The sequence below is a fragment of the Muntiacus reevesi genome, chromosome 6, assembly GCF_963930625.1.
Source record: "Muntiacus reevesi chromosome 6, mMunRee1.1, whole genome shotgun sequence".
Taxonomy (NCBI): domain Eukaryota; kingdom Metazoa; phylum Chordata; class Mammalia; order Artiodactyla; family Cervidae; genus Muntiacus; species Muntiacus reevesi.
The window spans coordinates 53,585,357-53,609,541 of record NC_089254.1 but is presented as its reverse complement, the minus strand read 5'-3'; the positions used below and the strand labels follow the sequence as shown (position 1 = coordinate 53,609,541).

The window sequence follows — 24,185 nt, the reverse complement described above, 5'->3', positions numbered from 1 at the left end:
CAGACCACTTGCATTCTGGTGAACACCTGTAATGCAACTATTTTTGTTTTAGCATAGGGATGATTTTTTTCATCAAATCCAGTGTGGGCATGGAACAAGGCAACATGGATATTAGAATAAAAAGAAATGTCCTCCCCTCCTCTTGCAGCAGACAAAAGCAAAAGTCTTGCTGGTATTATGTTAGATGGGGGAAACAGACAGAGAGATGCGGGAACAATCAACTGAGCCATTCTTTCCAGGAGAGACAAGGCCACATGACTACAACCCCCTGAGGTTGCTCCTGGATTATGGTAACAAAACAATGTCACTGTCACAGAAAAGAACAATTCTCTGTGTTTACTTTGATAGGGTGGGATCTGTGCAAGTCATTTTAAAATGGCATGAAGTTAATTTATTACAAATTAGAGAAGAGGGAGATGAAACGCAGCCTGCTGCTTTACTCGAGACTGAAATTAGATCTGACAGGAGGGATGGACTCCCTAGATTATTAAAGAAGAGTTAAAACAAAGGCTCTGTGGCAGCAGTAGTAGCCTCTGTCTTCTTTGAGATGATATAGCCTGGCTCACAATCTATTTCTTTGCGTAGAATGAAAATCAGTTGGTGGAGCAATGAATTATGCATCACACCCCAGGCCACTATTTGTCCACTGTCTTGAGCAAGAAAGAGATGCAGTGGTCAGTCACAGACAGTCATCCAGAAAAGGGATAGGTGCAAAAATGCAAGCTATATAATGGAGAGAAATAAACAAGAAGTTTCTTCAGATATTAACTAGTACAGAGATTCATAGTATATTAATCAAATTAAGGGGCCTTAAGTTTCAGGATGTAGAAAATTAAATTAAAAACTATAGTAAGTTAGACAATCCATTTGAAACTACTGCCAGTTAATTGAACCAGATTTATCAATAGCTGTGGCAGGAAAAACCTTCTTCTGGGGATCCTTTCAACATGATTTGTCATTTTTAATGTCAGTATTAAACATGTATTAAAATCCTACTATTTGACAGTCTTTTAATTCAGCATAAAGAATGTAACAAGGAGATAAAAATAGTCTCTGTACATGAGGGCATTACATGTCTGACCTCTGCACTCATTTGTTAAGACTGATGACAAAGCAGCAATAAAGACCCCTGGATTTTAGCTCTGCCAGGGAAGTAGAGAAAAATCTGTGGGGAAAAAGGCTATTTGACTTCAGTCATAAAGAGTAAGAGGCTTGCCAGGCAAGAGAGAGAAAGACATGTTATACAGAAGAAACAAAACATAAAAAGACACTGGGGGAGAAAAACACATATATGAGAGGATGAAGATATGGCAACTAAATGCAATATGGGTTCTAGACTGGATCCTAGAAGACAAAAATAAAAGTACTGGGAAAATGTGTAACATCCAAATGAGTTTTGTGTTAACAGTATTGTATCAAGGTTAATTTAGTTTCAATAAATGTTCTGTGGTTATGTAAGATGCTAACATAAGGAGAAGTTGGGTGAAGGGTATATGGGAATTTTCTGTACTATTTTTGCAACTAAGTCTAAAATAACTGAAAAAACAACTGTTTTAAAAAAGTACAGGTGTAGTCAGACAACTATATGTAGTTGAGTGTGGCCTAAATGATGTGATTTTTTTTCAGGACCAAAAAAGCCTTGGGACTACTCTGAACTTCTTAAAGAAGGAAAACTCAGACTGATTCTGATATCTGTCTCTGGTTTAAATTCCTTAAAGAACCACCAATGAAGAGGCAGTGACTGGTCATGAAACCAAGTGTTTAGATGGTGAGGTAAAGTGTGAGCAGTCAAGAAAAACTGAAGGTTTCAATTCAACACAGGAGAGGATGGAGATGGAATAAAAAAATTCAGTTTTGGACAAGCCAAGTTAAGAGGTGTCTCTGGCGGACCCCAGTGAAGATGTTCAGTAGGCTGGTAAAGGTCCTGAACTACAAACCCAGATCTGGACATCATCAGCAGAGATGTAGCAAATTAACCCACAGAAGTGGGTGAGATGGTTCCAGAGTGTAGAAGACATAAACAGGGTCTAAAGATTAAATCCATGATAACACCAAGATTTAAGATGCAGGTAAGATGCACACTAGTATATACAGGAAGGATAAACAACAAAGTCCTACTGTATAGCACAGGGAACTATATTTAACATACTGTGATAAGCCATAATGGAAAAGAATATGAAAAAGAATATATATGTGTATAGCTGAGTCATTCTGCAGTACAGCAGTAATTAACACAATGTTTCTAAGTTAACTATACTTCACTAGGGGATTCCAAGGTGGCACTAGTGCTAAGAATCCATCTGCCAATGCAGGAGACAAGAGACACAGGTTCAATCCCTGAGACACAAGAGACGCAGCTTCGATCCCTGGAATGGCAAGATCTTCTGCAGCAGGGAATAGCAACCCACTGTAGTATTCTTGCATGGGAAATTTCATGCAAAGAGCCTGGCAGGCTACAGTTATGGGGCCACAAAGAGTTGGACATGATTGAGTGAGTGAGCACATGCAACAAAAAACATACTTTACTAAAAAAACTTTTTAAAATACAGATAAGAGAGAAGAGTACTCAAAGGAGTAGAAGGATCAGACTCAGGAGAACACTGTCAGACCACGAAATTTGGGATTTTCAAAAAGGGTAATCAATAGTATTACATGTTATAGGGAAATCAAGTAAGGGAAGATTTAGGAAGTATCTAGAAGGTGGGCCACAGCATAGGTGCTAGTGACCTTGAGGGGAAAGCTACATTTGAGCTTCAAGGACAGAGAGTAGCCCAAGGGACAGATGGGATGGAGGGAAGTAGAGACAGTAAGTGAAGACCAGCCTTTCCTGCAGGTGACTGAGATGGGACAGGAAGAGACAGTGTGGTAGCTATTACAATGTAGTTTGTCTTTAAAGAAAAAAGGCTAGTAGAAGGAAAGAAATTATAAAAATTAGGGCAGGTGAAAAAAAAAAATTAGGGCAGAAATAAATGCAAAAGAAACAAAAGAGACCATAGCAAAAGTCAACAAAGCTAAAAGCTGGTTCTTTGAGAAGATAAATAAAATTGATAAACCATTAGCCAGACTCATCAAGAAACAAAGGGAGAAGAATCAAATCAACAAAATTAGAAGTGAAAATGCAGAAATCACAACAGACAACTCTGAAATACAAAGGATCATAAGAGACTACTATCAGCAACTATATGCCAATAAAATGGACAACTTGGAAGAAATGGACAACTTCTTAGAAAAGTATAACTTTCCAAAACTGAACGAGGAAGAAATAGAAAATCTTAACAGACCCATTACAACCATGGAAATGGAAACTGTAATCAGAAATATTCCAGCAAACAAAAGCCCAGGACCAGATGGCTTCACAACTGAATTCTACCAAAAATTTAGAGAAGAGCTAACACCTATCCTACTCAAACTCTTCCAGAAAATTGCAGAGGAAGGTAAACTTCCAAACTAATTCTACGAGGTCACCATCACCGTAATACCAAAACCAGACAGAGATGCCACAAAAAAAAAAAAAAGAAAACTATGGGCCAATATCACTGATGAACATAGATGCAAAAATCCTTAACAAAATCCTAGCAAACAGAATCCAACAACATATTAAAAAGATCATACATCATGATCAAGTGGGCCTTATCCCAGGGATGCAAGGATTCGTTAATATCCGCAAATCAATCAGTGTAATACACCACATTAACAAATTGAAAGATAAAAACCATATGATTATCTCAATAGATGCAGAGAAAGCCTTTGACAAAATTCAACATCCATTTATGATAAAAACCCTCCAGAAAGCAGGAATAGAAAGAACATACCTCAACATAGTAAAAGCTATATATGACAGACCCACAGCAAACATTATGCTCAATGGCAAAAAATTGAAAGCATTTCCCCTAAAGTCAGGAACAAGACAAGGGTGCCCACTCTCACCACTACTATCCAACATAGTTTTGGAAGTTTTAGCCACAGCAATCAGAGAAGAAAAAGAAAGAAAAGGAATCCAGATAGGAAAAGAAGAAATAAAACTCTCACTGTTTGCAGATGGCATAATCCTCTACAAAGAAAACCCTAAAGACTCTACCAGAAAATTACTAGAGCTAATCAATGAATATAGTAAAGTTGCAGGATAAAAAATTAACACACAGAAGTCCCTTGCATTCCTATACACTAACAATGAGAAAACAGAAAGAGAAATTAAGGAAACAATTCCATTCACCATTGCAACGAAAGATTAAAATACTTAGGAATAAATCTACCTAAAGAAACAAAAGACCTATATATAGAAAACTATAAAACACTGATGAAAGAAATCAAAGAGGACACAAATAGATGGAGAAATAGACCATGTTCATGGATTGGGAGAATCAATACAGTGAAAATGAGCATACTACCCAAAGCAATCTAAAGATTCAATGCAATCCCTATCAAATGACCAATGGTATTTTTCACAGAACTAGAACAAATAACTTCACAATTTGTATGGAAATACAAAAAACCTCAAATAGCCAAAGCAATCTTGAGAAAGAAGAATGGAACTGGAGGAATCAACTTGCCTGACTTCAGGCTATAATACAAAGCTGCTGTCATCAAGACAGTATGGTACTGGCACAAAGACAGAAATATAGATCAATGGAACAGAACAGAAAGCCCAGAGATAAATCCATGCACCTATGGACACCTTATCTTTGACAAAGGAGGCAAGAATATACAATGGAAGAAAGACAACCTCTTTAACAAGTGGTGCTGGGAAAACTGGTCAACTACTTGTAAAAGAATGAAACTAGAACACTTTCTAACACCATACACAAAAATAAACTCAAAATGGATTAAAGATCTAAACGTAAGACCAGAAACTATAAAATTCCTAGAGGAAAACATAGGCAAAACACTCTCTGACATAAATCACAGCAGGATCCTCTATGACCCACCTCCCAGAGTAATGGAAATAAAAGCAAAAATAAACAAATGGGACCTAATGAAACTTAAAAGCTTTTGCACAACAAAGGAAACTATAAGCAAGGTGAAAAGACAGCCTTCAGAATGGGAGAAAATAATAGCAAATGAAGTAACTGACAAAGAATTAATTTCAAAAATATACAAGCAACTCCTGCAGCTCAATTCCAGAAAAGTAAATGACTCAATTAAAAAATGGGCCAAAGAACTAAACAGACATTTCTCCAAAGAAGGCATACAGATGGCTAACAAACACATGAAAAGATGCTCAACATCACTCATTATCAGAGAAATGCAAATCAAAACCACAATGAGGTACCATCTCACACCGGTCAGAATGGCTGCTATCCAAAAGTCTACAAACAATAAATGCTGGAGAGGGTGTGGAGAAAAGGGAACCCTCTTATTACACTGTTGGTGGGAATGCAAACTAGGACAGCCACTATGGAGAACAGTGTGGCGATTCCTTAAAAATCTGGAAATAGAACTGCCATATGACCCAGCAATCCCACTGCTGGGCATACACACCAAGGAAATCAGAATTGAAAGAGACATGTGGACCACAATGTTCATCGCAGCACTGTTTATAATAGCCAGGACATGGAAGCAACCTAGATGTCCATCAACAGACGAATGGATAAGAAAGTTGTGGTACATATATATATACAATGGAATATTACTCAGCCATTAAAAAGAATGCATTTGAATCAGTTCTAATGAGGTGGATGAAACTGGAGCCTATTATACAGAGTGAAGTAAGTCAGAACGAAAAACACCAATACGATATACTAACGCATATATATGGAATTTAGAAAGATGGTAACGATGACCATATATGCGAGACAGCAAAAGAGACACAGATATATAGAACAGTCTTTTGGACTCTGTGGGAGAAGGTGAGGGTGGGATGATTTGAGAGAAAAGCATTGAAACATGTATATTATCATATGTGAAACAGATCACCAGTCCAGGTTCGATGCATGAGACAAGGTACTCAGGGCTGGTACATGGGGATGACCCTGAGGGATGGGATGGGGAGAGAAGTGGGAGGGGGGTTCAGGATGGGGAACACATGCACACCCATGGATGATTCATGTCAATGTGTGGCAAAACCCACTATAATATTGTAAAGTAATTAGCCTCCAATTAAAATAAATATTTTTTTTTAAAAAAAGAATAAGAAAAAGGCTTGAGAGTGTTAAAAATCTGAGAACCCTGCCAGAAGAGAGGAAACAAGAGGGGATGCTAAGAGGAGCAAGGTCCCAGGGGTGCCAGGAGAAGAGGAAGATCCTGAGAGAAGCAGGTAGAAGCATCAGTCTTGAAGGGAAGGAGTCTTGTCCCACCCCCTGAGACAGGAAGCAGGAGGTAAAGGAAGGAGGCAGATAAGTGTGCAGGTGGCAAAGGAGAGAACACATGAAGTTAAGGAAGTTTCTGTCTCATGGTCTCTGTTTTCTCTGTTAAGGACAGGAGAAGTGGTGAGGCAGGCAGAATGGTAAAGTCTTGTCAGTAGTTCTTATGAGGACTAAGAAGGGAACTATGGGCAGAGGTTTGTAACACCATACAGGAGTTGGTGACCAAACCATCACCAAGGAAAAGAAATGCAAGAAGACAAAGTGGTTGTTTAAGGAAGCTTTACAAATGGCTAAGAAAAAAAGAGAAGCAAAAGTCCAGGGACAGAGGGAAAGATATACCCAAATGAATGCAGAGTTCCAGAGAATAGAAAGGAGAGATAAGAAAGATTTCTTAAATGAACAGTGCAAAGAAATAGAGGAAAACAATAGAATGGAAAAGACTAGAGATCTCTTCAAGAAAATTGGAGACAACAAGGGAACATGTCATGCAAGAATGAGCATGATAAAGAACAGAAATGGCAAGGACCTAACAGAAGCAGAAGAGATTAAGAAGAGGTGGCAAGAATACACAGAAGAACTATACAAAAAAAATCTTAATGACCCAGATAATTTCAATGGTATGGTCACTCATCTAGAGCCAGACATCCTGGAGTGTGAAGTCAAGTAGGCCTTAGGAAGCATTACTCTGAACAAGTTAGTGGAGGTGATGGAATTCCAGCTGAGCTATTTCAAATCCTAAAAGATGATGCTGTTAGAGTGTTGCACTCAATATATCAGCAAATTTGGAAAACCCAGCAGTGGCCACAGAACTGGAAAAGGTCAGTTTTCATTCCAGTTCCAAAGAAGGGCAGTGCTAAAGAATGTTCAAACTACTGTACAACTGCACTCATTTCACATACTAGCAAGGTAATGCTCAAAATCCTTCAAGCTAGGCTTCAACAGTATGTGAACTGAGAACTTTCCAGGTATGCAAGCTGGATTTAGAAAAGGCAGAGGAAGCAGAGATCAAATTGCCAACATTAGTTGGATCACAGAAAAAGCAACGTAATTCCAGAAAAACATCTACTTCTGCTTCACTGACTATGCTAAAGCCTTTGACTGTGTGGATCACAACAAATTGCAGAAAATCCTTAAAGAGATGGGAATACCAGACCACCTTACCTGTCTCCTGAGAAATCTGTATGCAGGTCAAGACACAACAGTTAGAACTGGATATGGAACAACAGACTGGCTCAAAACTGGGAAAGGAGTACATTGACGTGGTATATTGTCACTCTGCTTATTTAACGTCCATGCAGGGTATATTATATGAAATGCCAGGTTAGATAAATCATAAGGTGCAATCAAGATTCCTGGGAGAAATATCAATAACCTCAGATATGCAGATGATATCACTCCATTGGCAGAAAATGAAGAGGAACTAAAGATCCTGTCGATGAAGGTAAAGGACGAGAGGGAAAAAGCTGGCTTGAAACTCAACATTCGAAAAACTAAGATTATGGCATCTGGCCCCATCACTTCATGGCAAACAGAAAGGAAAAAGTGGAAGCCGTGACAGATTTGGTTTTCTTGGGCTCCAAATCACTGCAGACAGTGACCACAGCCATGAAATTAAAAGACACTTGCTCCTTGAAAGGAAAGCTATTACAAACTTAGAGAGCATATTAAAAAAGCACAGACATCTCTTTGCTGACATGAAGAGTTGGACTATAAAGAAGGCCGAATGCCAAAGAATTGATGACTTCAAAATGTGGTATTGGAGTTGACTCTTGAGAGTCCCTTAGACAGCAAGGAGATCAAACCAATCAATCCTAAAGGAAATCAACCCTGAATAATCACCGGAAGGACTGTTGCTAAAGCTGAAGTTCTATTACTTTGGCCACCTGATGCGAAGAGCCAACTTATTGGAAAATGCCCTGATGCTGGGAAAAGACTGAAGGAAAAAGGACAAGAGGGAGACAGAGGATGAGATGGTTAGATAGCATCACGGACTCAATGGAATTTGAGCAAACTCTGGGAGATAGTGGAGGACAGAGGAGCCTGGTGTGCTTAATCTATGTGGTCACAAAGCTTTGGACATGATTTAGTGACTGAACAACAAAGAAGACAGTAACCAGGACACGTAGAAAGTTGCCATGTTGTATGGAATAAGCCTTACAGAGAAACGGCATGGGAACTCTTTACAAAAGGATGGAGAATGGTATCTTTACATGCACTGAGGCATTTAAAGAGATTGAGCGTCAGGACACTGAACACGAGGCTTCAGAAAAGGAGCTTTCTCTACTCCAGAGGCCACACAGGAAGCTCTCTCAGCCAAGAGCCAGAGTTCAGCAGAGGCAGAGATTTTAAAAGATTGTGTAGTGGTATTAAATCCTGAGATTGAAAGCACTTTCTGCCCGTCACATTAGTTGCCATCAGGGCTGAGACCAAGTTCACTTATTAAGTCATCTTAGCTGTCTTCTCCTTTCTTTTTCTTTGCTTGATTTAGCTTGTGTTGGACTGTGTTAGTCACTCAGTCATGTCCGACTCTTTGCCACTCCACGGACTGTAGCCAGCCAGGCTTCTCTGTCCATGGACTTCTCCAGGCAAGAATACTGGAGTGGATTACCATTCCCTTCTCCAGAGGAACTTCCCAACCCAGAGATTGAACCCTGGTCTCCTGCCTCGCAGGCAGATTATTTACCGTTTGAGCTACAGGGAAGTCTGGTTTGGCTTACTTTTATGCTAAATTTACCAGGCTACTTACATTTTAATTTAATTTTGCAGGTGTATGCTACTTATTTTCTCTCACACTCTGTAACAAAACAAGAATTATGTGACCAATGCTCCTATGCCTAAGCCCAGGGTGGACAGATATGTTTTGTGCTTGTCTAAGATCTATTGTTCATGATTATAGGGGTGTTCTTGTGGGGTTCCCTTGTGACTCAGCTGGTAAAGAATCTGCCTGCAGTGCAGGAGACCTGGGTTCAATCCCTGGGTTGGGAAGATCCCTTGGAGAGGGGAAAGGCTAACCACTCCAGCATTCTGGCCTGGAGAATTCCATGGACTATGTAGTCCAGGGGGTCACAAAGAGTCAGACACAATTGAGTGACTTTCACTTACAAGGGTGTCTCTTTCAGAATCGTTGGAGAAGTATCTAGAGTTTTCTGCACAGCAAGATGGGTGGCAAACCTATCAGTCTATTAAATTTTTCAGACTCCTGTCATTTTTTCATTTTACTTATAAATACAAACATCGTATAGGAAATGATAAGTGGAAAGCAACTCAATCTGAGAAATTCACCTCAAAGAAGGTAACTAGTGCAGAGGGGCTGTGCTGGACTTCTCTGGACCAGGTAGGGACCTAGAGTATAGCATAAGAAACTGAAACATCGCAGGGAAAAAATGAGACATAAAGCATTTATGAACAAACTTCTAGGGAGCAAAAGTGAAATGAGTTCATCAAAGACTCTTGCAATCTAGGCCATATATTAAACTAATCCCTTTCCAACCAGGAAACACGATCATCCTCTATTTAGCTGATTCCTTATCTGACCCTTTTCTTGTTCAGAAACAATAAATCCCACCCTAAGGAATCAGATTCTCTACTAAGCAAATTCCCAGTCTGGCTGAGTTGGGTCACTTGAGTCATAGTGGTGTTAATCAACATAATGAATTTGCAAAACCCCAATTTCTTTAAAAGTAGACTGTATTATTATTTGTTTATCTATACACACAAACTAGACCCGAGAGTATTTTGGCATGTACTTCAAAGAAATAAAAATCTTTCACTAGAATAGGTCAGAATGAAGACTTGAGTGCACAGTTATTAACTTCCTATCCTTCTTTTTTGAACCTTCATATTATTATCTTTAACAGACTTGACCTTTGGAAAATGAATTTTCTAAGCTTATTATTTCAATCTCTTTTTTTAACTTTGCTTTCCAATAGGTAGTTGGCAAGGAGTAGCCAAAAATATCTCTACAAATTTAAGGAAGACAACAAACCTAGCAGAATGCAGCAAAATAACAAAACTTAGCAAGATTAAATGCTGTTACAATCAACTTAGGAATTCCAAAGACAAGTTTTGGACTTAGCTATCAACTACTTGGAAATATTACTGATGTCCTCAGAGGTGAAAAGGGACCCTGGAAGCACAAAATCTTTAATGATGACTAATCAAGTTCTTTCACTTCCCTTTCTAAAGCTATAATATTTGGATTTTTTTAGATTTCAGAGGTTATCTCCATGGAATACCACTGCAAACATACTATCAATTATGTAAAGGTGAAATGACTTTGAAAGGGAGCTTTGCCCTCAGAATTCTTCAGCTTCTGCTCTAAAGGATGAATCCAGGTTCTTGCCAGACCACTGACTGATAACAACTCTGTCACAATGATTTCCTTAAAACACACTCAGAAATCCAGTCACTGTCACAAGGGGAAATTATTATCTTTTCATAAATTTTAGGCCCAAATTAGGCTATTAAACAGTTTTCAACATACCATTTTTTTTCCCTTAGTTCACTGTAGAAATGAATCTTCTAAACCAGAAACTTGAGGAGGAAAGTAGATTTTAAATATCCTACTATGAGGGATTCCCTGGTGGCTCAGATGGTAAAGAGTCTGCCTGCAATGTGGGAGACTGGGTTCGATCCCTGGGTTGGAAAGAGCCCCTGGAGAAGGAAATGGCAACCCACTCCTGGAAAATCCCATGGACAGAGGAGACTATCATGCTACAGTCCATATGATCTTATAAATAAATCAGTTTTAAACTTTATGTAGCTAAAGTTGTATATTTTGGGGGCACCCGACTCTTTGCGACCCTGTACTGTACTGTAGCCTACCAGGCTCCTCCCTCTATGGGATTCTCCAGGCAAGAATACTGGAGCGGGTTGCCATTTCCTTCTCCAGGGGATCTTCCCAACTGAGGGATCAAACCCAGGTCTCCTGTACTGCAGGCAGACGCTTTAACGTCTGAGCCACCAGGGAAGCCCAATTTCTAACATTGAAGAGGGATCATTAGAAAGGCCCTCCTTACCTTAACTTTCTAAAAATGTTCACTCATATTATAAAGGCTCTTACAGTTTTATTTTTTACATTTAATCAGAATTTGCTTTGGTATAAGAAGCAAGGTATGGATCCAGAGCTTAATTTTTCCCTGCAACACCTATTGTGGTCATCTCAGTTATCTCAACATCACTTATTAAATGGACTATTTTTTTACCCAGTAATTTGAAATCCATTCCTCTTCCTAGCTTCCTTTTTCATTCAAATTTTTAAATTAATAAATTCAAGGTTGTAATTGTCAGCAGGCTGTGAGACTGCCCATCATGGCAGAGGAAGAATAACATTATGCTCATAATACAGTTTTATAATCATAACTTGCAAGTGCCCTTAAGTAGAAATTGTACTTCTTGGCTCAGTACTATGAAAAAGAAAACCATGGCATCAACTAGATGAAAAACAAAAGATGTTATGCTTGACAGGTATTCCAATTCTCTTTAAGCAACACTGAATAATCCTAATCATAAGACTCAGCTACTCAGGGTTGTTCTGTGGAGGTAATGCTTCCTCATGGGTCTACACAACATAGGCCTGCCCCGTATCATCCTGAGCCTCCTTTGTGATGGAGGAAGATCACTGGGAAGAGTTGCTTTTTACACTGTTGATACTCAAATAAATTTTCTTATGTTTTCTGGATTGGAATTCTGTGTATCCACTGAAAATTTGTGCAAGGGCTTGAGATGATTCAAAGCTCCACTTTTGAGAAAAATGGTGGTTCTGTCAAAGGCATCCTGACAGACCCCAGGTAATGGGAGTAGAATGAGCCTATGCCTGGGAACCAATACCAGCTGGACTGCTAAATGCTCACATGTAGAAGCAAGCCCTGCTACCTGTCCTCCTGGCATTTTAAGTACATGGGTGTCTCTAATCAGCAGCTAAGAGTCTTAATATTGTTTATACTTCTTTATAGGAAGTCAACCCAGACTTGACTGGAAAATTAGTACCTGCCACCCAAAAACACCCTCCAAGCCACAGGTGAGAGAGCCTACATTGTGCAATGTCATGTATGCACAGTCGTGTCCGACTCTCTTCGACCCTGTGGACTGTAGCTCACCAGCTTCCTCTGTCCATGGGATTTTCCAGGCAAGAATCCTAGAGTGGGTTGCCATCTCCTCCTCCAGGGGCTTTTCCCAACCCCGGGATCAAACCCATGTTTCCTGCATCTCCTATATCGGTGAGTGGATCCTTTACCACTGTGCCACTTGGGAAGCCTTGTGAAATGTCATAAAGAAGTGATTTATTCTTCTAAATATTATTAGGAAGTTAATAATTACCTTAGCCCTGCCTTTTCTGTGTGAAGCTTTTATGGTACACAGAGTCAAGATCACAAAATTCATATCAAGTACCACTTATGTCTTTTGGTAAACTGTAGCTGAAGACACAGCCTGTCATATTACCCATCTCACATTAAGGGGCTGCAGACCTTTATTTATATAAATAGATCATCTCACGTGTCTAGTGCATTTAAATCTTCTGTGTACCTTAGTGTCACTCTACTTGAAAATATTTTTTCCCTGTATTTTTAACATCACGAATTCCTTTACGTCATTTTTGAAGTCTAGAGGATGTATGTGCCAGAAATGGAGGCACTTTAATCATTTTATTCACCACTATATTCCCAGTTGCTAGAAGAATGTCTGCCCTGTGGTCTGTGGTAGTCAATGTGCTGAACAACCAACCATAAAATAAATGATTCAAGAAATATGCACATACATACCAATGCACAAACAAAAATTACCCGGTGTCTTGTGCATGGACACTCATTTTACCAGCAATAATCCAAATGTAAAGAAAGTCTCTGTCACCTTCCTTCACTCAGTGTATCTTCACTGCACATCTGCCACAAGCCAGAACCCCTCTGACTCAGCTGTTGCTCCTGAAGGGCTCCTAAACCTACCCTGGTGAGTTGAGGGGCCATCAGACAACCATCTGACAATGTAATGAGGACAATGGTAAGAGATTCGTGCAGATACCCGGGGAACTCATGGGCGGGCACATCGCCAGCTGGGAACACAGAGAGTAGGAACTAGGGTGAGGGGACTGTTTTCCCAAAGGTTCTGGCCCAGGTGAGCCTCTGCAGATGAGGAGGAGCCAACTGTTGGGAGACAGGGGAAGCATAGCTGCAGGAATGTCAAGTGGAACTGGGGGAACCAGCAGGCAGGAAGTGACTGGGGCATTAAGTAGAGGACTGGAAATGGGATGACGTGAGGCATAAGGGAGGAGGCAGCCCGACATACCTGAAAGCCTGCCATTTCCACTGTTGGCAATGGGAAGCTTTTCCATGGGTTGAAGTCAGGCAGGGGCCTGGTAAGATTTGCACCTTACACAGGTCACTCTAATGGCTGACTGGGAAATGGACTAAAGGCAGAGAAGGCCCAGGTGGGCAGGACTAGTGAGCCCAGATAAGAGCTGACAAGAGCCTGGAAGACCATGTGGTTACAGAAATGGAGAAATGCAAAGGAGAAAGATTTTGGAGAAAATCATATACTTTAGTGCTTGATTTCATAGTTACGAGTGCTTCTGTTCTGTATTTCATTATTACTAGTATTCTCTGATAATTCCTAAGGATCCCCTGTTAGGTGAATTTTTTTTTTACTACCTACTACACTATATTTTTTCCTCCAAATGTTTGCATGCCAATTCTTGCAGCAAAAAATAGAGAGAAACAACCACTGAAGTTGTCATGACAAAGAACAGCCACTTACTTCTCCCTTGCTTGGTGAGAGCAGCAAACAAGACAAATGGAAAGGTGACCTTGCAAAATTTGCTTCTGGGGTATACAGATAAGAAAGCAAGTATTGGGAATATTTTTAAAATATTAATATATTAAAAACCTTATTTGTAAGGTTTATCTAATCCTATCACAGCCATGGATAGGATTTCAAGCTCACCCTATAGACTTAGCCAAATATCCTTATTTCAGTTAAGTTAAAAAAAAAATCTTTAAAATACATGTTAGAATATGACAGAATCTAGAGATACTACTCTCAAAAATGCACTCCCCCTGCCAGCAATCATCCAAAAGAGTATCTTCGCAGTCCATTTTCACTCTTTTCCAGAGTGAGGGTAAGACTGTGAGTTAGTACTCCTGCCCTGTTTTTCACAACTGCCCCCAACCTCTGACTGATGTTACCTTATGCACAATGAGCTCGTGCGTGCCATCTGGAAGTGTCCTCCCATCTTCCTGCATCAAGGGAACAAAGGAGAAGCCAAACAATTTCTTCTCTCCTTTCTCCTTTGCTGTAGAAGGGAAAAAAAAAAAAAAGAATCAGTCAGTTGTTTCACTGCATGCTTACACAACTGTGTTCAGACACACAGATTATGGAGATGAGTGATCATGAAGAAATAGAACCCCCCCGCGCCCCCCCCACACCCGTTCCCTTTACACAATGAAGAGCAGCTCTTATGACGGGACTTCTGTCTACAGTGGCTACCCTCTAACCCCATAGTCCTGCCTCCTAACCGTAAGTTATCTTCCTTGACTAATTTTCTTCAAGGGATTCACTATTTGAAATCACGTGTTTTGTTTGTTTTTTGAAGTTGTAGATTTCTCATTTCTTCTCCTCACAACCCAACCTCCACCCTTTAACATAAGCACCATGGAGGACAAGATTCTTGTCTGCTTTATTTTACTCTATGCTTGGTATCTCAAAGAATGCCAAGAACATAGTAGGTTCCCAACAAATGTATGGAACACAAATGAATGAGTGAATGAATGAACTCTCCCTACAGACACATGTATAAACAGAGACCTCTGAAAGCCACCTCCTTGGAATCAGGCACGCAGACAAACATAAACTGCAATCAATAGTTTGATAAGAGCTTACTGCAGTAGTATTTGTATGCCAGAAATGAGGCAATGAGGTTTTCAGATGCCCAACTGAATTACAATGGCTAGAACAAGGGTCATGGGCAACTGTTTACAGATAAGGGAACTGAAAGGTCGATTACAATGTCACCTGCTCCAGATCTCTTGTGTGCCATTCTAGTACTTTCCACCCAGCTTCAGCTTCTCCAAAAATGAAGATTACATGAAAGAGAATCTGGTTTGTTCAACTGGACTCTGTCCTTGTATTTAGATATGCAGAGAAGAGTTGCAGGCTAGCAGCCATCATGGGCTGGCCTGTTATTCTTGCCCACACAACTGTGGAAGTGGAGGTTTTACTTGACAGAAAAGTCCAGCTTTGGGATACAGTAAGCCCCATGCTAGAGGAGTCAGATCCTGAGGATCAGACAAGAGACTCTAATAATAAACACATTATCCCCTTCCAATTCTTTCTGGCATTTAACCACAGGGATGTGGAACCCTGTGCACAGATTAATTCTAGCTGGCTGGCTTAGGTTCCTGGCATGAGGGCAGCCCTGAATTGTGATTACAGTAAAGGATTTTCTTTTTAAATCATTAATTTCAAGCCTAGAGAGAAAATCATTAATTTCAAGCCACTCTTCAAACAAAAGTCACAGCAAAGATCTCTGGAAAGAGATTTCTACGTCAGTGAGTGTGCTGGGTATGGAACTTGTGATTTACGGGACAAGACTTATTTAGAAATAATTTCTTAAGTTGCTTTGACTTTCTTTTTGGTGTGGTTTTTGGTATTCAATTTGGAAAGACAAACAAAATTCCAAGATGCATAAAATTAGCAAAGGTAAGGAACAAAGCAATAGCTTCCCCAAAAGTGCCCTTGGTTATAAGATAATATAAATACCAAGTAAAGTTTAAAGTATGTAGCCTTTTCCCCTAAGCTATTAGATCAGGACTAATGAACTAAATAGACTGTTATGTATAATATGTATAATACAATCCCCTTTTATTAATAAAACCCCTGAATCTATGGATTTTACCACTTGACTTCCCAATATATTTCTTCTTGTAGCTCAACTTGCACAATTCTGCCCCCTGGGACCTCCAATATATTGACTCACCACTCCTTACCCCTCCACTTCCACTTTCCATTTCTATAGCCCATCATTCTAATCACCTCAGTGAAAATACCCTCAACTCTCCCCCTTCCACATGTCCACTCATAACACTACACCTTGGCAGAATCCAATTTGTGGCTTATTCTATGCCTAATCTAAGCTTAATTAATGCACACTAACTACAAAAGCGTCCTGGGATAGGCAAACTTTCTGCATTTACCTAGTCAGCACACTCCTCTACTTTTCTAGACAATAATTTCATCCATTCTCCTCCTCTCTCAAGCCTCCAATACCTTGATACTTTCACTTTCAGCTCATGGAGAGAGCACTCCCTCACACCCTCACATCCACCTATCACTCACCTGCATCTGCCCTCCTAGCCCTGAACTGCCCACGCTCCCACCCAAGGCTAATTATTATCCTTGAGTCCTAGGTCCTGTGCTCCTTTCCCAACTCAAGGACACTGCTCCTACAGACGTCCCCACTCTCTACAACATCAGGCTTTCCCCTCTACTGAATGATTTCTCCCAAACAAACATACTTTAAAAGTTCTATTTAAAAAAAGAAACAACAGCAAAAACTTCCTATGACCTATTTGTTTTATAGCTACTATCTCACTTCTCTGCTCGCCAGTATTCTTTATAGCAAAGCTTCTTAAAAGATCTGTCTATACTCACTGCCTGCCCTTCCTTTTCTCCATCTTACTCTTTGACTGACTCCAGTCAGCTTTCAACTCCACAAATCCAAAAGAACCACCTGTCAGGTTCAATGACTTCCATGATGCCAAATCAGGAGATCATTTATTGGTCCTTAATTTATTTATCATTGGCACCTGACACATGATCAATCCCCTTGTGAAAAACTTTCTTCATTTAGTCTCCTAGGTTCTATTCTTCCTTGATTCTCCTTCAACCTTACTGGCTATTCCTTTTTAATCTACTTAATGACTACTTCTCACTCTCCCCAAATCTAAATGTGTCAATGACCCAAGGATCCATTCTCGGACTTTCCTTTGCTATCTAAACTTTATACGTAGACATCTCGTCCAGTTTCGGCTTTGAAAACCACGGATATCCGTGATATGCTGGAGCTGACCTGTACTGGTTCATAAGAACTGACAGTATGCATCTTCCCTCAACTTCAAGATCAGTGACGTCATGTTGGCAGCTTGAAATTGAGCATGGTAGGAGTAATTACCCCATGGAAGTCAGCAAGTGCCATAATTTAGGGCTTCTCCTCCCCTCTCCATCACTCTGAGTGCTGGTTAAATATTTACAGCACACCAATGAACTTACATGTTCTCATTATCAAGTTTAAGTCTCCAGCTTGGATCTCATTCAACTGCCTACTTGATGTCTTGAATATCTAATAGACTTCTCAGACTTAGCATATTTAAAATGGAATGTTTGATTTTTTCTCTCCAAACACTCTTCCTGTTGTCTTCCCCACTTCATTAAATGACCCCTTCACTCTGAGGCCAAAATCTTGAGATCAACCTTGAATTTTCTCCTCCTTTCACATCCAATCTGTCAATAAATCTGTATAAAATAATCAAACCACTTAAATCTCGTACTTGGAATTCTGCAAAAGCCTCCTGAATGGCTTTTCTGTTCCCATCTGGCCCACCTACAATCTATCATCCATACATCCATACAGTTGGCAGACTTAATTTCAAGCTAAAACCTCTAATGCTTCTTTCTTTCTCACTCCAAATAAAGTCCAAAGTCCTCCTTCCCATGACCTAAAACACATCAGAGGATCTGGTTCTGCTGGTCCCTCTCTGGTTCTCACCTCCAACTCTCTCACTTGCTCATTCTGGCCTCCTTGCTAGTCCTGTAAAGTGCCAATCACGTTTGAGAATGCACAGTGATAATAGATATATGCAAATCAAATAGAATCTGAGCCAATCAGAGGCTTTCCTGGTAACTTCACATGCCTAGGAAAGTCCATGAGGGTTCCCTTGAGCTGTCTAAGGGCTGGATCAGCGCCTGGCTGAAAAGACAGCACAAGAGTCAGGGGTGCCTAAGACCACACAAGCCAGTCAGGCCTTTAATTACACATCTCCTCTTTCTGTGTAGTCTTCCTAGACTGTGAAAGTGATGAAATGATTTTTATGAAAGTGATCACCTTAAGAAAAACCTTGTAGATTTCTACAGCCACTTCGTTTCCTCCTTCTCTTTCATCTCTTTCCATAGAGTTTATTGGTTTTTTGAGAATGGCACCTATTTACCTCCCAGGGTTCCAATCACCTCCATTTCTCTCTCATGGAGGTCTCTGGACAGACTATCCCACACTGTTGTTTCAGCTTAGTAAGCAGTAGCCAACATAACAAGGCCACGGAGACACTCCATCCACTTACTGGAACAATGCCGGAACTCGAAGCGGATGTGCGCACCCCTGAATTTATCCACGGGGATAGGAAGTTTCAGCAGCTCGGACCACCTGGGGCTGTTGTTATGATAAAGCACAAAGGAGTGGTACTCACTAGCCGGTGGCTCTCCAGAGCCGAAGGATATAAAATCCTGACAAAGGAAACACGCAGGTTAAAGACACTTCATTTCAAGATGATTTTGGAAGGAGCAGAACAATTGCTTTGCTGTATCTGTGTGCTCCCAAAACAGCACTTAATGTGAAATTACGTCCTCAGTCCTCTTTGGGGCTGTTTTTGCACCTGCTTCTGCAGGCAGGCTGTGTTTGGTTCATCCTGAGGCTGGTCTCCCAGGGCCTAATTGCTCAAAGGTGGACCTCAGTGACACATGCTAGCTGAGCAACTGCGTGCCCAACTCAGAGTCAACTACAAAGCAAAATTCTCAACCAGCCACAGCCAAAAGGCTTCTGTGTCTTCCTACAAAACTCAGTAAGCCCCGGGGGTCCCATGAAATACTTCTTCCACAAAGGAATCTGAAATGATCACCCTGATTAGCAATGCTTTAATCTCCACGTCCTATTTTGGTCATAATGAAAATACATAGGATTAAATATGGGCTCAGACACTAAAGAATGCCTGCAATGTGGGAAACCAGGGTTTGATCCCTTGGTAGGGAAGATCTCCTGAAGAAGGAAATGGTTACCCACTCTGGTATTCTTGCCTGGAGAATCCCATGGACAGAAGAGCCTAGAGAGCTACAATCCATGGGGTTGCAAAGAATCAGACATGACTGAGCGACTAAAAATAAAAAAAACCAACTGCACAAAGAAAAAGTATACCTCTCCCAAACTATAACAGATGAAAGAGAAAAAATGAAATGGGATAAAAATGCTGTATTTAAGGAGTAGCTGCTATGAGGATGTTTTTGACATGATTAATTAAACAAACTGAAAGCTTATTTTCCCTCTTTTCATGATTAAAAACAAACAAACAAACAAACTACATGGGGGTGGAGAAGAAAAATAAGATTGAAAATATTGCAAATCATAAGTTAACTGATCACACTAAAGATGAACCCAAGGCAAGGATGTGAAATTGTTTTACCAAAAAGAATTCAGCATTAACGTACCTTCAGGGTCTGGCCACTACTCTCTACAATGAACATCGTAACTTCCACGTTTCTGGCCACACTTTTTCCTCCTTTCTCAAATTCTCCCCTTTCTATAGTGATATATAAATCATTCCGCATTTCACCTAGCAGGAGAGGAAAATTGAAATGGCATTTTATATATATAGTAGGAAGTATAATAAAGGTACTCTATCAAGGAAAAGTTTAGTTCACAAAAAATAGTGTTATAGCATACAACATACAATATTTATACTTCTATAATAAGATCTTCACCCTTACTGCCAACATCCAAGAAAAGCAAAGGCCAGCCTCTGCTAACTTGAAATTAGCAATACTGAAAACGTACATTTAGGTGGGAAATAAAGGACCTAGGTAGAAAGCTGCTGTCAAGTTTCACCATTTTTCAATATTTCCTTCATCTCATTTATGAGGTGTGATTACAGAATGACAGCTGAGAAGGGGTGGTTCAAAGAAACTAGTCTCAATACTTTATAGTCAAGGCACTTAGAGAAGAAGAAATACTTAAGTGGAAGAAAATGATAGGACTGCAAAGGGTACAGCTACAATTTAAATCTTCTAAAATTCATGGACGAAATGATCTCACTCCTGGAAGAAGCCAGGTTAGTGCTTTACAAACACAGATGTAGAATAATTCAGGCATACAGACACACTTGGCTTACTATTTCTTGCCATCAAGCTATAAAACAAATGAGAAAGGCCCTGGATTCAAACTGACATAGTCTATGTACACATATATCATCTATTGTTTTTTCTACACTGGCTATTTATGAAACTTGAATGTTTTTTCATGTTGCCCCTTTCTTACTACTGCAAGAAAAAAAAAAATAGAAATTGTATGCCAAATAGCAAAGAGAGGCAAACACCTGCTTTTATTTCTCCTTGACAACCTGCTTTTATTTCTCTTGTAAGAATTAAATTAGGGGTAGGCAATAAGTGGATACGGACATGAGAAGTAAGTCAACAGCGTGCGACTAGAAAGTTTTTGAAGGTAAATATTGGTGAGGTCAGCAAGGTTGAATGTACTTTTACTTAACACAGCTTCCAAACATTTGAACACTCAAAAGCAATACTACTTTGTTCTAATAAAAAACAAAAAACAAAAAACCCTCTCCTTAAGAAAGCAAATCACCAGAAGGAGCAATAACCATACAAATGTACCCACATTTGGGAAATTTATCAAACTTCCTGACCGAAATGTATATAAGAAAGTACCCTAGCTTTCAAAACCATGGGGGAATACCAGTGTGCATGGTCTCCTTCCTCCACAAAGGCCAACTTTTAGTAAGAGCATCATCTGCAAATGACCTTGTCTGACCAGGAAACAGATGGGCCACAAAAGGGAGACACTGAATAAGTTCGAAAAAAGATGAAATCTCACTCCCTCTTTAGAAAGTGTATGTAAGGAATACATTAATGAAAACAATTGATACAGTGGTCTCTGCCTTATAAATTTCTCAGTACTCTCATGTAGCTCCTACAAATCAACTTGAACAGGCAATGAACTTGGAACTCCAGGAGAAAAGCAACATATTTCAACACATATAAAATTACATTTGCATGCTTTTAAAGTTTTCTTGTTTAACCATCTCAATTTTTAAAAAAATTAGGAAAATATGACCCCACACATTTCACAAATTCTCTACAGTTTTATAATCTGATTCATTTAATTTCTATATATTTATCATTAAGTTCATTATATTTATTTATATATATATTCATACATACACACATACATTCTCAACACTATTTATTTTAACAATTCCAATGCAGAATAAATTAGCTCACAAAGTATGTTCTCCAAATTCACCAGTTTCAACTCAAAACAGGCCTGCAGTGCTAATGGTCTGCACATGTGCTATTTCAACAGCTGTCTGGGGGTAAATTCTTGACAATACTGTTCCAATGAACAGATCTGCCAGGTGAAAAAACAATACAAAAATCAAGGTACTTTAGAACACACACCCACACACACAACAGTAGGAAAATTCCTTCGCTTCTGGAGTAGGTGACATATGATGAGTGGCTGAGGTGACACAGAGACTATAAAACACACACTGATTAATGGGAAGTGTAGCTACAGGGGCTTTTACCTTAGAAATTTCTCATAATGAGTGATTAGCTGGTCCAAACCACATGGGGATTAACTGTCCTGCAAAATGAAGCGTAAGTGTTTCTTGGGAGGGGGACTTGTCCAACTCTCATCTATTGGCAGGGCCAGTAATTCTGGGTTAAGCCAAGTGGAGGGAGGGAGGCCTGCAAGACAACCTGTTTCTCCCTGCATGCAGGCTGGGCCCTGCAGAGGAACGGGGATGGAGGGAGAGTAAAATACCACCAGGGCCGTGGAATTCTTTCTCCATGTATTCATTCAGCAAACAGACTGTGGGCACCTACTATGTGTCAGATGTTATCTTAAGTCCAGCAGACTCAGCAATGAACAAAGCAAAGATGCCTTCACTGCAGAGCTTAGATTCTAGCAGGAAAAGATTTTGAACAAAGAAGAAAAACACAGAGCACACTGAATAATGCCAAGAACTATGAATCAAAGTGAGACAGACATGGGGACTGGTGCTGAATGAGGCAGAGGGGCTGTCCCCTGAGAGGAGCCCTCACGAAGAGGATGAGACTTCCGGGGAAGCAAGGCTGTCTTTCCAAAGGGAGGCTTAACATGGCCTTCGCTTTCCAAATGGACCCCTGCAATTGGTTTTGCTGGTGACTGAGCTAGATTCTTCTCTCTCTTCTGAGTTCAAATAAGCCTAAAGAATGTAGGGTCTCAGGAAGACTTGAATAAGGAGATCTGGATTCCACCCTTCCCTGCCACTGTCTCCTGTCTGTGACATTAGTCTAGACAGGGCAAGATAAACCTCGGGCCTCAAGCGTTTGCGTCACTCAAGTGGGATGCGGTAAAGGTAGAGGTGGGGGTGGGAGCAGTAGCAGGGACAAGGCTACTTTATCATGTTATGTTTCCTTTTCTGTAGAATTTCTAACATACAACACATTCATATATAAAAACACCTTATACATACATTTTACTTTTCTGTTCTTTAACTGTCATTGTCCCTGAAACCTTCTTCATCTTTCTCCAAACTTTTAAAAAAATTTTATTTTTATTTTGCAAAGTTTTTAGACTGAAGTAAGATTTCTCTGAAAAGAGAACACATGACAAGAACATTTCTCCCGGATGACATTCTACATGTGTCCACTCCCCTCAGCAATCCATAGTTTGCTATGTTCTAATACTGCAAGGTGCCATGTTTTGCCACAATATGTCGAAGGATAAAGTTGAAACAAGTGTTAATTAAAGTTAATACATTTGAGGTTGACTCTAGAGAAAGCCAACCTAAAGAAAACTAATAAGCCCAAATGATGTTAAGAAAGCAAATCCTGGGTAATTAAGAGAGAAATCATAAGGTGAGTATTGAAATGGAGTCACAGCACCAGTCATGAAAAGTTATTTGCCTGACAACGTTTATTAACACCTTGCACCTCTTAAATTTATTACTCTGTAAATTTGACAGGTTTGACACTTTCCTCTGTTTCACAGGCCCTGTTCTGCTGGTAAGCCTTCAAAATATCACTGTAGATGAGAAAAAGATAAGGCCACAGCAGTAGGAATAAATTCAAAAAGAGTTCAGTAACTACAATCAAATGGGGTTGATTTGTGGCTTATCCTCAATGGGCAACAGGCTTTTTTATCAGTATCTGTAAACCTTGATTCTGTCCTATGAATGCCTTGGATAAAGTCACAGAGGACAAGCTCATCACACCAAATAAAACACTGTCCTCAGCCATAGGGGCTAGTCCAGGGCCTCTTCTGTGCTAGACAATTGTCTCTTTTGGAGCTGGAAAATAAGTTTCTGTACTTCTTAAAAACAAAAGACCATATGTAAATGACTATAGGATTTTTGTGAACTTAGATTATGATGATGGTGCTTAGTAGTAGATAGACAGTAGTCAGGTATTTTGCCAAGTACTGTAAGTAGAATATCTCATTAAATCCTCACATTAAAACCTCATTAAAACCTTAAACAAGGTCCTATTATTTCCATTTTACAGATGAGGAAACTAAAGTACAGAGATTAAGAAACATGTCCAATATATTATCAGTATCTCTGCTTTACCCATGAAAATGTAATTCAACAGGTAAGAACATTCATCAAATAAGCTAGCGCAATTTAGCCTTTGCTTCCAAAAGACCAATGCCCTAAGCAAGGAAGATATTAGTCCCACCCTAATTGGCCAGACTAGTTGTCAAGCAATGATTTCATTTCTAGGGATGAGACAGAACATGTATGCTTCAGACCATAAACAATATGGAGAAAGTACTCATCAGTGGAGAGATGAGGGTGACAAGAAGTTAACTGAACTTTGAAATGTTGAGGTTACAAGCAGGAAAACTCAACC

The 24,185-nt window shown here is 39.8% G+C and overlaps 1 protein-coding gene across 2 annotated transcripts in view; it reads right to left on the bottom strand.

Moving 5' to 3' along the window:
• The window catches only part of DOCK4 (dedicator of cytokinesis 4), a 468,861-nt gene that overhangs the window by 157,495 nt on the left and 287,181 nt on the right, over positions 1-24,185 (bottom strand). For both annotated transcript variants that reach the window (XM_065939085.1, XM_065939086.1), the window contains exons 14-16: positions 19,764-19,888; positions 18,626-18,788; positions 14,480-14,586 (exon numbers count right to left, since the gene is read on the bottom strand). In XM_065939085.1, the coding sequence (XP_065795157.1) occupies positions 14,480-14,586; positions 18,626-18,788; positions 19,764-19,888 (395 nt within the window). The remainder of the gene's footprint in view (positions 1-14,479; positions 14,587-18,625; positions 18,789-19,763; positions 19,889-24,185) is intronic.